General features: G+C 41.7%; 1 protein-coding gene across 2 annotated transcripts in view; it reads left to right on the top strand.

The window, feature by feature from the left end:
- Window positions 1-13,551, top strand: part of NIP7 (nucleolar pre-rRNA processing protein NIP7) — a 58,736-nt gene extending 45,185 nt beyond the window's left edge. Inside the window, exon 4 of one of the 2 annotated variants that reach the window (XM_032854079.1) lies at window positions 13,078-13,551. In XM_032854079.1, coding sequence (XP_032709970.1) covers window positions 13,078-13,473 — 396 coding nt within the window. In that variant the 3' untranslated portion in view covers window positions 13,474-13,551. The remainder of the gene's footprint in view (window positions 1-13,077) is intronic. The other variant, XM_032854078.1, reaches the window with a different exon arrangement.
- Window positions 13,552-14,229: the final 678 nt, after the last annotated feature.

Genomic DNA, 14,229 nt, shown 5'->3' with positions numbered 1-14,229 from the left:
TGACAGAGAGAGAGAGATCACAAGTAGGCAGAGAGGCAGGCAGAGAGAGAGGAGGAAGCAGGCTCCCTGCTGAGCAGAGAGCCCGATGCGGGGCTCGATCCCAGAACGCTGGGATCATGACCTGAGCTGAAGGCAGCGGCTTTAACCCACTGAGCCACCCAGGCGCCCCGCAACTTTTTTTTTCTTTAAGATTTTATTTATTCATTTGACAGAGATCAATGCACATATCTGCACATATGTGTAGATATATACAAATATGTAAGTTAAAAAATTATGGAAGAGGGCGCCTGGGTGGCTCAGTTGGTTAAGCAACTGCCTTCTGCTCAGGTCATGATTCCAGAGTCCCAGGATCAAGTCCCACATTGGGCTCCCAGCTACAGGGGGAGTCTGCATCTCCCTCTGACCTTCTCCCCTCTCATGTTCTCTCTTACTGTCTCTCTTTTAAATAAATAAATAAAATCTTTTAAAAAAAAATGGAAGAATGTTCAATAAAATCGTTAATGACAGTTATCACTGGGAAGGGGGGCAAGTTTAACTCTTCCCTTCATACCCCTTTATGCTATTTAAACTTACTAACTTAAGGAAATACTACTTTTATAATTTTTTTGACTGTTCAAAAATTCCGTATAACCTTGAGAACCTGTGAGATTTAAATTTCCAGCAGGGGGCAGCAGTGAGTCTCAAATATCTCTGACGTCAGCACAAAATTGAGGATTAGTGTCCGCAGATTTCCAATTCCAGGCCCAAATAATGTATTTTGATCACCAGATTAAAACGGAGTCAAAAAGCAATAGCCGCAGAAAGCTTAAAATGATGTAGGAATTGTGACAAAGCATTTCCTATATGGTTCTTTATTAACATTTGTCTAAACTTTCCTCTCTGGAGCGCTCCGTTTTCTCATCCATTAAAATCAGAAGATTTGAAGAGATAATCTTAAAAGGTCTATTTTTCAGCTCTAACATTCTATGGCTTTGAGAATATAAATCAGTATCAGGAAGAAACAAGCTCCAGTGCGTTCTGAAATTAATTGGCTTATCAACGAATCTGCTTTACAATCCTTTGCTGATCAGGATGAATTATTACCAATATATCTTTGGTGTAGATCAAAGAATACTTTTTTTCCGGGGAGAGGGGAGGATGTTGTTGTTTATTCAATTCACTGATGGAGAAAAAGACGAATTCTCCCGTTCTATAAATGTTTAGAGTGTGTATAAAGGTCGTAAGTCTGGTGTTTAGAAATTATACACAGGCTTACCAAAGAATCTTCACTGGGTTGGCCAAATTAAACAGCAGGCAGTTGTAGAGAAATAAACACAAGCAAGTTAACATTTAACCCCAGCAAGTCCCTGTTCTTGCTGCTCCATCTTTCTTAATAGGAGGAGACTGAGTTGGTCAGCAGGCTGCTAACTACTCTAGGAAGACACTGGGCTCCTCTCAGAACCCAGCCATCTACCACTTTTATCAAGTACATATTTTTTATTAAAGAATAATTGAAATACAATATCATTTTAGTTTCAGGTATACAACATAGTGATTCGATATTTATATACAATGTATATATTTATATACATTGCAATGTATACCACATCAATCTAGTTACCATCTGTCACCATACAAAGTTGTTATAGTATTATTGACTATATACCTTATGCTGTACATTACATCCCCATGTCTTATTTATTGTGTAACTGTAGGTTTGTACTTCTTCTTTGTTTTTTTTTTTTTTTAAGTTCAACGTGGGGCTTGAACTCACAACTGTGAGAACTAAACTGAGATCAATGGTCAGTCGCTTAACCCACTGAGCAACCCAGGCTACCCTGGAAGTTCATACTTTTTTTTTTTTTTTAAGATTTTATTTATTTATTTGACAGACAGAGATTACAAGTAGGCAGAGAGGCAGGCAGAGAGAGAGGAGGAAGCAGGCTCCCTGCTGAGCAAAGAGCCTGATGTGGGGCTCGATCCCAGGACCCTGGAATCATGACCTGAGCTGAAGGCAGAGGCTTTAACCCACTGAGCCACCCAGGCTCCCCGGAAGTTTGTACTTCTTAATCTCCTTCACCTATTTTGTCCGTTCCCACTCCCTAACCCCTTGGGCAATGATCAGTCTGTTCTCTGTATCTGTGAATCTGTTTCTGGTTTGTTTGTTCATTTGTTGTGATTTTTGGATTCCACATATAAGTGAAATCATTTAGTATTTGTCTTTCTCTAATTTCGCTTAGCGTAGTACCCTCTGGATCCACAAGTGTTGTCACAAAAGGCAAGAGTTCATTCTTTTTGTGGCTGAGTAATATTCTATTGCATGTATATGCCACATCTTGTTTATTCATTCATCTATCAGTGGACATTTAGGTTGCTTCCAAATCTTGGCTCTTGTATATAATGCTGCAGTGAACATAGGCGTGTATATGTCTTTCCAAATTAGTATTTTAATTTTCTTCAGATAAATAACTACAAATGTGATTGCTGAATTATACTGCAGTTCTATTTTTATTTTTAGGAAGCCCCATACTGTTTCCCACAGTGGCTGTCCTAATTTACATTCCCACCAACAGTGCATGAGGGTTCCCTTTTCTCTAAAGCCTTGCCTGCATTTGTTATTTATTTTTTTAAAGATTTTATTTATTTATTTATTTATTTATTTATTTATTTGCGTGAGAGAGATAAAGAGAGTGCATGAGCCAGGGGAGGGGCAGAGGGAGAGAGTAGCAGGCTAACCACTCACTGAGCTAGGAGCCCAATACGGGGCTCGATTCCAGGACCCTTAGATCGTGACCCAAGCCAAAGGCAGATGCTTAACCAACTGAGCCACCCAGGTGTCTCAATATTTGATATTTTTTATCTTTTTGATAATAGCCATTTTGACAGGAATGAGGTGATATCTTACCATGATTTTAATTTGCATTTCCCTGATGATTAGTGATGTTGAGCATCTTTTCATGTGCTTTTACATACACATATACATAGTTTTTAAATGTATTTATTTATTTGAGGGAGAGACAGAGAGCAGGGGGAGGAGCAGAAGGAGAGGGACAAGCAAACTCTCTGCTGAGCACAGAGCCCCACACAGGGCTCAGTCCCGTGACCCTGAGATCATGACCTGAGCCAAAATCAAGAGTTGGATGCTCATCCAGCAGAGCCACCCAGGTGCCTCCACATGTACATTATTTTTAAGCATCTGAATCATAAACTTTTCCAGCTATTTCTTCATGACCCAAGAGCAGTGCTCCTTTTATAGATAACCCTTTATAAATTATAACTTTTTTTTTCTTTTAACATTTGCCTAAGGTTATACCACTAATAAGTGCCTGAGGCAGGATTCAAACCTGTGACTATCTGGCTCCAAGACCCTTACCCTTGACCATGACACTATATGAATGGAGAGGACACACATCACCAACTTGTTATCCAGAAGCCGTGAAGATCTACAGAGAGTCATTGTGTTTAACTATATAAAGTGAGTGGCTGTTACATCACAAAGCTGTCTAGCTCACACATATGAAGCACTCACTGTGTGCTAGTCTTTGTCAGGTATTGAGGATAAGGGTATCAAAAGATGAATTAGACTGGATCATCACATTTAAGAAACTTCCAGTTTTTGGAGGAGGGAAGAGGCAATGAGTAAATAAACATAACATGTGAAAAATAATAGGGAAACACAATTAACAAAGAAGAAATCAAGGCACCATAGCAGGATGGCTAGATCTATGGGCCTCAGAGTCCAGTTCTTAGCTGTGAGACCTCTTAAGCCACAGTTTCTTTATTGGTAAAATGGGAATATTAATAGCCTCTAGTATAAGTAATTGTTGCGAGGGTTAAATGATATAAAGCATTATTAATTTGCTTAGCCTAGGACCTAGCAGATGGGGAGGCTTGATAGAATGTTAGTTAATAGTATTGTTTGATAAAGCTTAAGCAAAGTAAGAATCACACATAACTACCACATTTCTGTGATGTTGACACTGCTTTCTCAAAGCTCCTGAAGCTCTCAGCACCAAGCGACCCATTTCCTTGAGATTCATTCTTCTCCCTGACATGGTTATCTTGTGATCCTACTAGAATGTCTCCAGGAAAGAATAATATGGCAAAGGATCGCCAGACCTGAGGCACCAGAAGCTTGGGCTTTTTCCCAGGGAAGGAGAACTGGGGCTGGTAACAGCCCTTGTGACGGCAAATCAAGACAGATCAACTTGGAGTGTTTGTTAGAAAATTTCTGGGTTCTTGGGGCGCCTGGGTGGCTCATTCGGTTAAGCATCTGCCTTCGGCTCAGGTCTTGATCCCAGAGTCCTGGAACTGAGCCGGGCATCAGGCTCTCTGCTCAGCGGGAAATCTGCTTCTCCCTCTCTCTCTGCCCTTCACCCCACTCGAGTCTGCTTCTCCCTCTGCTCCTTACCCAACTTGTGCTCTCTCAAATAAATAAACCAAATCTTAAAAAAAAAAAAAAAAAGAAAGAAAAAAGAAAATTTCTGGGTTCCCTCTCTGAGGTTTTCATTTTGCTCCAAATAGAATTTCAATCCATACTTTATTAATATTTTAAGATTACTGTAATCATGGGGCGGGTTTCATGTGATTTTATCCTGTAATCAATTCCCTTCCCCACAGATTGTTTTATTGTTTTCTCCTAAACACTGAGCCACCTCTTTCCTCCTCAGTCAAGGACATTCCTTTGATTTGCTACAGTGGCTGTCCGAGGCCTGGCATGAGACATAGGAGTTCTTTCATCTGAAACCCTCTGCCTTCTGACTGCAGTAGGTAAGCTAACACTTCTCTTCTCTAAAACCGACTGAAAACTCACCTCCTTCTGGAAGCCTTCCCTGCTGAGTTCTTTACTTTTGCGTTCTGTTCTGTGTCACAGATGCAATTGGGACCTTTGAAACCAGAGAAGTGTTCTCTGTCTTTGTCATGTGTCTGTAAGTTCTGGTTCTTCCCACTGGGGGCAGCATGGACTTTGAAGGGAGAGTAGGGACTCTGAAATCTGGCATGAATCTGGCACCACTCCTGAGTTCTCAGATTCATTCTGGCTGTCCTTTGTCACCTTGGGACTGCTGCTTTATTCCTGTTGGTTGTCATCTTCCGTCCTGGCTTCTTCCCTTTCCTGCTTCCCTTTAGTTCTTTCCAGGAGTGGACAGAGGGCTCCTTTAACTTCTAAAAGCACAACTAAATTCATACTGGGAGTCCCACCATTTACTGTAGTTAGTGTCCTCATCTGTCAAATGGGGATAATTATAGGGCCTTCCTCACCGAATTCTTGTAAGAATGAAATGAGATCAGGCATGTTTACTGGAGTTGGCACATGGCAAGTTGTGACAGATACTTTCGACTGTTTCTCTCAAAATCCATTCCAACCCCTTTCTAACCTTGCTTTTGGAACTGCAGAAAATACAAAGCTAAACACTACGCTTCTCAAGCTCCCTTCAGCTCTGATTCTGTTTGTGACGTAGATGCCATTTGTGTGAGACTTCAAAGCTATGAACTCTGTGGAGAGGCAGGTGTGAAGCATCCATTTTCCTGGTGTTGATCATGGCAAAGGCAACATGATTCTTGAGCCAGCAGCTGTTGGTGGCAACTTAGCAGTTCTGAATCTTCTGGATGGTGGCAGAGGCTGCAGCTTGCTTGTCAACCCAGTTCTGTAGTATAATTTTGGAGTCATTTCTGGATGTTTAGCCTAGAGTGTATTTCTTTTCTTTTTTTTTTTTTTTAAGATTTTAAAATTTTATTTATTTTGACAGACAGAGATCACAAGTAGGCAGAGAGGCAGGTGGGGGCGGGGGGGGAAGCAGGCTCCCTGCTGAGCAGAGAGCCGGATGCAGGGCTTGAGCCCAGGACCCTGGGATCATGACTTGAGCCTAAGGCAGAGGCTTTAACCCACTGAGCCACCCAGGTGCCCCTAGAGTGTATTTCTTAACTTCCCAAATAGTTCTGTCAGCTAGCCATACCCTTCAGTAAATCTCTTTGTGCTTAAAATAACAAGAGTGAAACCTGTTGTCTGCAACCAAGAAAACTGACCATTACATAAGTTCATTCATTACATATTCAATGAATGTTAGCTGTTACTATTATTTTAAAACTTTGTTGATGGCTTGGTAGTAAAGCAAGTAATTATACTTTGTGAATAAAAATGTAAAACTAGCTGCTAGGTAAAACCATGTAAAATGATTTCTAGGGTAGCACTGTCACATAGAGCTTTCTTTCATGAGGGACATGTTCTATATTTGCACCCAGTATTGTAGCCACTGGTTACATGTGGCTGGTGAGCACTTGAATTGTGGCTACCATCACTGAGGGACTGAACTTTTAATCTGATTTCATTTCAATTCACTTAGATTTAGAATTAAATAATCACATGTGGTTGATAGCTACCATGTTGGACAACACGGTCCTCAAAGTCTCAGCCTGACTCTTTCCCAGGGGTCTTTTTTATGGCCCTCTCTTCCCTAGCCAAGAAACTTCTTTAATCAGTTCTTCCTCAATCCCCAGTCTCCAGCCATATCTTAATACTCTAACAGAAATGCAACATGTCGGGGCACCTGGGTGGCTCAGTGGGTTAAGCCGCTGCCTTCGGCTCAGGTCATGATCTCAGGGTCCTGGGATCGAGTCCCGCATCAGGCTCTCTGCTCAGCTGGGGGCCTGCTTCCCTCTCTCTCTCTCTGCCTGCCTCTCTGTCTACTTGTGATCTCTCTCTGTCAAATAAATAAATAAAATCTTAAAAAAAAAAAAAAAAAAAAAAGAAATGCAACATGTCCACAACAATGACAACTTTTATATGGTGATCTTAGCGTCTCTTTGTCCCCATTCTAGAATGACATATTGGCTTTTTATTTTCACAATCCAAAAGTTCACTGAAGTGTTTTGGCTAAAATGCAATCCATTTTGAAAGGCAAATCTTACCCTTCACTTAAAGAAGGAAAACCATCCATTATATTTTTTAAATATGTATTTCCCATCATTTCTAGTATTGAGTTTCCAAGAACATTGGGGTCCTATATCAGTTAGACAAGTGATTCTCATACTTTGTTGCGTATTAGAATCACTGTGATATAGTAATTATTTGCCAGCCACACTCGTAGCCAGTTAAATTAGTATTATGGAAAATGACTAAGGAGAACCAAAAGTTTATCTGCAGGGCGCCTGGGTGGCTCAGTTGGTTGAGCGACTGCCTTCGGCTCAGGTCATGATCCCGGACTTCCAGGATTGAGTCCCGCATCAGGCTCCCAGCTCCTTGGGGAGTCTGCTTCTTCCTTTGACCTTCTCCTCTCTCATGCTCTCTCTCACTCATTCACTCTCAAATAAATAAATAAAATCTTTTTTTTTTTTTTAAGATTTTATTTATTTATTTGACAGAGAGAGAGAGAGAGGTCACAAGTAGACAGAGGCAGGCAGGCTCCCTGCTGAGCAGAGAGCCCGACTCGGGGCCCGATCCCAGGACCCTGAGATCATGACCCGAGCCGAAGGCAGAGACCCAACCCACTGAGCCACCCAGGTGCCCCTAAATAAAATCTTTAAAAGTTAAAAAAAAAGAGGAAGTATTCTATTAAAAAAAAAGTTTATCTGCAACATTCTATTTTTTTTTAAAGGAAGGTTGTATTCCTATATTAAAGCAATTAAAAGTTAATGAAAATATAGGGAAAATAATGGTAGGATTTTGAAAGAGGTAATTTATTGAGATAAGATAAATAATTATAAACTTTATATTTGAAGCCGAACTTTTTTTTATCATTTTGTTTTTTAAATACTTCATTTCTTTCTTTGAGAGAGAGAGCACATGAGGGGAGGAGCAGAGGGAGAGGGAGAGAATCTCGAGTAGACGAGGGGAAGCCAGCTCGGCAACCCCCTTTTTTATCAGTTTGGTTGACTGGAGGCCACAAGGAGAGAGAAAACACAAAGCAACTTTCCAACAACTCTGCAAAGCTTCTGGAATATAAACATTCACAAAGAATACAGATTTCAGTCATGCTTCTCTTCCAAATTGCCATTTTCACACGTTAATGAATAAACCCAAATAATAACCATAGCACTTTATAGACCTTCCTTCCCATATAACCAAAGAAATGAACATCCCGAGGGAAGCTGGGAAAAAAGACAATAGGTGTCCAAGTTCAGTGTCAGATGATCTCTTTATTGTGCTCCGCCACTTCCCCCCACACAGATGTTCCCTGTGAATGAACTTGGGTCTATGTGATTCATACCAGTGTGGGATGGTCCCAAAAAGTTTGAAGAGAGGAACTCAACACTTCCTGAAATGATTCTCTTTTGACATTAATTCAAATTTAGGAAGGAGCTGCCTAAGCCTTTTATAAATACCCTTGAAACATATGTGACTCAAGACCAATTTTGTTTCCTTCTGTCCTCTCAGTGGCTCTTTTATCTTACCGGAGTGATGGTACAACTTGGTTCCTGACCGTCGTGAGTGACAACTGGGAGCCCGCCCTTTCCTCCTGCCCTGATTAAAACGCCATGAGGCATTTCCCACAACTTCAGGGCCCAGGTGCTTGGCAATACTGCCAAACATTTCTTCCAACTTAACAAAACTATTGTAATTATATCCATTAATTCTGGATTAGATAACACATTCAATCATTTATAAATTCAGAAGATACACAGAGCAGAAGGTGACTTTGTTCTTCTGCCCGTGTTCCCCCAGCTGCCCAGTTCCCTTCCTTGGGCCTGTCAGTTTCTGGGTGTCGTCTCTGAGATAGGTATTTTATGCAGCTTTAAAAGAACACATTTGTGGGGTGCCTAGGTGGCTCAGTCAGTGGATTGTGTGGCTCTTGATCTTGGGGTCATGAGTTTGAACCCCATGTTGGGTATAGAGATTACTTTAAAAAAAAAAAAAGCTTTAAAAAATATAAATAGGGATGCCTGGGTGGCTCAGTCAGTTAAGGGTCTGCTTTCTGCTCAAGTCATGATCCCAGTGTTCTGGAGGCGAGTCCCACATTGGGCTCCTTGCTCAGCCGGGAGCCTGCTTCTCCCTCTCCCTCTGCTTGTGCTTCCCCTGCTTGTGCACTTGCTTTCTCTCTCTGACAAATAAATAGTCTCTTTTAAAAAATAAAGTAAAGTTACAAATTAAAAAATTAAAAATTAAATAAATAGAAATAAAAGAATACATTTATGTTTTCTTCCCCTCCTTTTATTCTCCCATTTTACATTAATGATATACATTTTTTATTTGTTTATTTTTTCTCCTGTCCCATCACTAGAATGGAAGCTCCATGAAGGCAGGGATTTTATTCTGGTTCTTTTTACATATATACACACATATATATATGTGTATATATATACATACATACACATTATTTTTTAAAGTCAGCTCTGTACCCATCGTGGGGCTCAAACTCACAAATTCCTGCAAATCCAACAGAAAAACACCATACAGATTGGAAATGTTAGGACAATACAGATGATGTATTGTAGAAAGAAGTACACACATAAAGTACATATGATCCCTTTTTTTTTTTTTTTTTTAAGATTTCACCTATTTACTTGACAGAGATCACAAGTAGGCAGAGAGAGAGGAAGGGAAGCAGGCTCCCCGCCAAGCAGAGAGCCCGATGCCGGACTCAATCCCAGGACCCTGGGATCATGACCTGAGCCGAAGGCAGAGGCTTTAACCCACTGAGCCACCCAGGCGCCCCACAATGGCCTTTTTTAAATTCCCCAAACACAATGCTTTTTCCCACACAACAGCTTGCATGTATGCTATTCCCACTGCCTGGGACACTTTCTTTTTCCCTTTTACCAACATACAACTACACCCATTCTCTCTCTCTCTCATACCCCTAGCTTTTTATAATTCACTGTGTGTCAAAATACATATAGCATAGCAAATGGCTGGAATGATCCCATACCGATATAACCTGTTGGAGCTACTTTGCAAAACTCACGTATAAAAAATTGCACATTTCTCAATTTGGTGGTGGTGGGGGGAATCAAACTTAAATGCAACTCAATCTCTACTTTTCTGGGTGGAGGTGGGTGATATAATCCCAGTCATTTTTGGCCACACAGCCCACTTGGCTTCCTGAGATTAGAGAAGTACCTGGGGGTTAGGACATTCAGAAAAATTGGAGACAGGCCTTTGGTCCATGTGATGGCCTTTGAGATGCTTACCGTTCTGGTGGTTTTCTCAAACTTGGAAGGCTCAGACTCAAGCTCAAGCTCAATTATCAGGATGTTCTTGGAGGATCCCAAGACCTAGGAGGGGCTGAGCACTCAGTCTTCCTGGGGCCACCAAACCTCCCTCCATTCCTGTTATCTTCCGGGCTCTCTGTGGCATTGAATCGGGGAGTCCCTGTCACTCTGGAACTTGTCCATCCTTCATCCTCCCAGTGGATTTGCACTTAAAAAAAAAAAAAAAAGTTCCATGGAGAACAAGTGGGAGGGGGCTGGAGAGGATTTGGGGAGACCTGTTGAAGCTGGTAAGTCCCTAGATTGGACTCAGCCTCAGCTCCCATTAAGTAAGAAATGGGAAAACTGGGAACGGAGAGAGAAACATATTTTTTTTTCTAAGCTTCTAAGGGGGTTGCAAACAATTGGAGTAATTAAAAGTTCTCAGAAGTAGCCGATGGTGCCCTTTTCACCGAGGGAATGTGGGCCAAGCATGATATATTAAAAGAGAGGGAGCTGCTCTATTGAAGTTAAAAATAATCTTCTGTCACATGGCTAATTTGTTGGAATGCAGCAATTAAAGGACTGTGGGCAGAGGGAGAGCTGGAAGCAGCTGGGGAGCTCACAGGCAGAGTGCACGCCCTGGGGACTATGTTTGCAGAGAGAGAAAACAGGGTCACAGCTGACTTAGGGCACCTTATCAGAAAACCCACAAAAGGGGCAGGAAGAAGGAAAAGTGGGGTCAAGTTCAGAGCTGTGACCTTTGGGCTTATCAGACAGTGAAGGGATGGGTCAGGACTTGTCACCTGTGCTCCCGGGATGCTGATTCACTCAGCGAGGATGAAGGCTTTCCAGTTCCCCCTGCACTTTGAAAATGCACGCCTTTGAATTCATTTCAAAGGAATACATAACCCAAAGGAGCCCTTTGATCCTAAATCCTTGAAAAAACAAATCTATATGGTCTTGAGGGGGAAAGCACAGGCCAGCTATACAAATCTTCATTTGGGGAGTTGGGGATTTTTAAAAATTCTCGAAATTTTTGAAAAATGTGTTGAAATGTTGGAGTTGAAAGAGATTAAGTTATGTAATACAATATCTAAATTTTTCAGGTGAGGCAACTCAGAGAGGCTCATTTACTCAAGGTCAATCAACCAGCAAGTGCTAGAAGCTTGATTCTAACCCAGGTCCTTAGCTAAACAGGAGGGACATGGTGGTTAGGAAGTGCGGGACTCCCTGATGTGGAATCTGGCTCCACAAGCTGTGGAGCTGGGGGACTCTCTTGTGAGTGACTAGTCCCTCTCAGTCTCAGTGTTACCTTCTGCAAAGTGGGAATAATGATAGCACTCACCACCTAGAGTGGTTATAATGCATGTAAAGTGTTTAGTGTAACCTCTAGCCTAGAGTAAATACTTAATAAAACGTAAGCTCTTACTATCCCAGAGCTTTTTCTACACCACCCTGTATCAAATTCCTAGTGCCTTTTTGCAGGTTAACTGGCCCCCACATCCTCTTTGGTTTGGGTGGGTTTCTCTTTCTCACATCCTTTCCAAAACCTGCGACTCTGGTGGGTAGTATAAAAAGAAAAAGAGGACGAGTCACTTTCTCCTAGCATTTTCCACATTCTAACACACCAGTGCTACTTCTGCTTTCAATATGGCTCTCAAGTTGTTACTAAGCAGAAATGGTGCCAACGTGAAGAAGCCAAGTCCTATGGCCACAAATTCAGTTATCAGATGCATCTGAATCTTTTGGAGTGCTTGATCAGTTTTCAAATTAATAAGGGGCACCACTACCAGAAAGAACTCTGAGGGTCCAGTGGAGGTGTGGGCTTCAGAGTCTGACCACCCCTGGAAAGTGGAGGCCAAGTTCCATGCGGGCACATACATTACAAAGAACAGAAACGTAGCTGGGGAGGGGGCTGGAGAGAAAATTAAGTGGCTCGTTTAGGTTTCATTTACAACCAGATTCAAGGGTTTAACGATGTCCTGAGGGCACCTTTCCGTTTTGTTGGGCTGTATTCTTGAGACTCTCTTAACTTGTTAGACAGAATAGCCCTGGAGAGCCTCAAGCTTCACTTTTCTCCAGTTCAGAACTCTTCGAATAAAGGAATCTTCCCACACCCTGAGTTCTCCGTCCCTGTTTGGCTCCTTTAAATCAAGTGCTGGTTTCTGAAACAGCAGGGCCCTGGAAATGAGCTTCTCTAATTGGCTAGATTGGATCACATGCCTCACCTGTAAGCAAGGGGAGGTGGGGCACACTGATTGACCTCCTGTTGGCTTCGCAGAAATTAGCAGTCCTTACAGGAAACAGTTCTTACAGGAAAATGGGGGTTGTAAAAGAAAGGGAAAGACAGGTAGATATAAACCACTAATATCAAAGTCCAGCAGGTATGTGCACTTTTCTGAGGTGATGGTTCATAGTTCCCTTCATATCCTCGAAGCGTTCTATAATCCAAGAAATAGTAAGAACTTTTTGGAGAGGAAAACACTTTCTTCCCGCTCCAGGTATTTCCTTCCTGTAGAGGGTCATCAATGCTAATGCTCTAGGCCTCTCTTTCCCCCTTTCTCCTTCTGGGCTTAGAGAAGGAAGAACATGAAGAGAAACTGGGCATGAGTCGTCAGTGTCTTCTTCCTGGTCTTTTACGACCATGACCTGGGAGGACGCACAAGTTCTTGTCTCACTCCACACAGGGAGGGCAGCCTGGTCCATTGCTGCTCAGGACTGGTAGGAAAGTCTGTTTAATTAGGACACAAGGAAGCCTCTTGGGCTCACACCCAGAGTCACAGTCTCCAACCTAACATGTAGCCTTAGTAGAAGATAATCTACCTTCTCACTACCCAGACCCCTCATGGACCCAGAGCCTGAGTAGGGAGGAGGCATGCTGTCTGTTGAGTCCCCTTCTCAAAAATGGACAAGAACCACCAATTTAGAACATCAGGGACCCATGGATTCATCTTGTCACTCTCCCCTTCCTAGATGCATCCCCCGCGGAGGAGCTGGTTACCCGGGGAATCCACAGAGACTGAAACGCTAGGAGCAGGCTCCCAGATTGACAACAGATTTACAACAGCAGGTGAGAGGAACTGGGATTATTTCACGCGGAGGTGGAAAAAGAAACCAAAGGAGGGGTGGCTTAATAGTGGCCTTCACCAGAACCATGCTGAGGATGAGGCATCACTGGTATTTTTCCACTGCCTCACCCTGACCCCGATCATAGTCCCACTTGTGTCCTTCTGTGCCCACCTCTTGGAAAATAAATTGTTCCACTTCCACAGAAAGGTACAGGAGGTTGGGACAACACAAACCAAATTAAATGTAACAACATTTTATTATTATTTCTTTTTAATCACAAAAGTAATACACAGTCTGTGAAAAGAACTAATAAGTTGTAGACAGGGATAAAGATGATAACGAAAATCTACTCCTAGCCCTCAGCCCCAAGATAGCTGTTGTTAGCATTTCAGTCTCTTATTGTCCAGCCTTTTTCTATACATATTTTAAAAATTATCCTTTATTTAAAAAAAATATTTAAAAATTTCAAATAAAATAGAAGTATATAATGTAAAAGATGAAAATAATATTCTCTGCAATTTCTCTTAATATTGTGATCTATATTTAATATTGTGATCTATTATTAAATTGAATATTTTTTGATATTTTGATATAAAATTGAATTATTTTCTCCTCTCTTCTGGACTTAGGAATGGTTGACATTAATGGCACTCATTTGAGAGGAAAGTACTGATACTGTGACACCGAATTTAGAAATAGGGAAGTAAGATTCTCAGACTTATCCACAGCTTCACCTAACTCCTGCCAGGTTCCCCGGGGACTGGAATAATTTCCTAATAAAATAGGCAACTTTGTTGAGAAAAGGAGGCAAAAGAAGGAACTTCCATAAGCCAGGACTCATGGCCTTCCTTCTCTACCAGAAATACACATCACATCCACTCTTAGCCACTTCAGCCTCCCTAGCTCCAAGATTTTGATTCTGGGAACATGTAACTACAAGTGAACAAAGAGTCAAGGGAAAGTTCTTTATCAGCAGGAGAATTATTGTATTCAATGTGTTTCCTTACATGAGTTGGGACAATAAAGGGAAAGAATGAGAAGAAATAAAAGGCCAGT

This window comes from Lontra canadensis, unplaced genomic scaffold (assembly GCF_010015895.1).
Source record: "Lontra canadensis isolate GAN:19392208 unplaced genomic scaffold, GSC_riverotter_1.0 scaffold8, whole genome shotgun sequence".
Classification (NCBI taxonomy): Eukaryota; Metazoa; Chordata; class Mammalia; order Carnivora; family Mustelidae; genus Lontra; species Lontra canadensis.
This window is presented reverse-complemented; position numbering and strand designations above follow the sequence as displayed.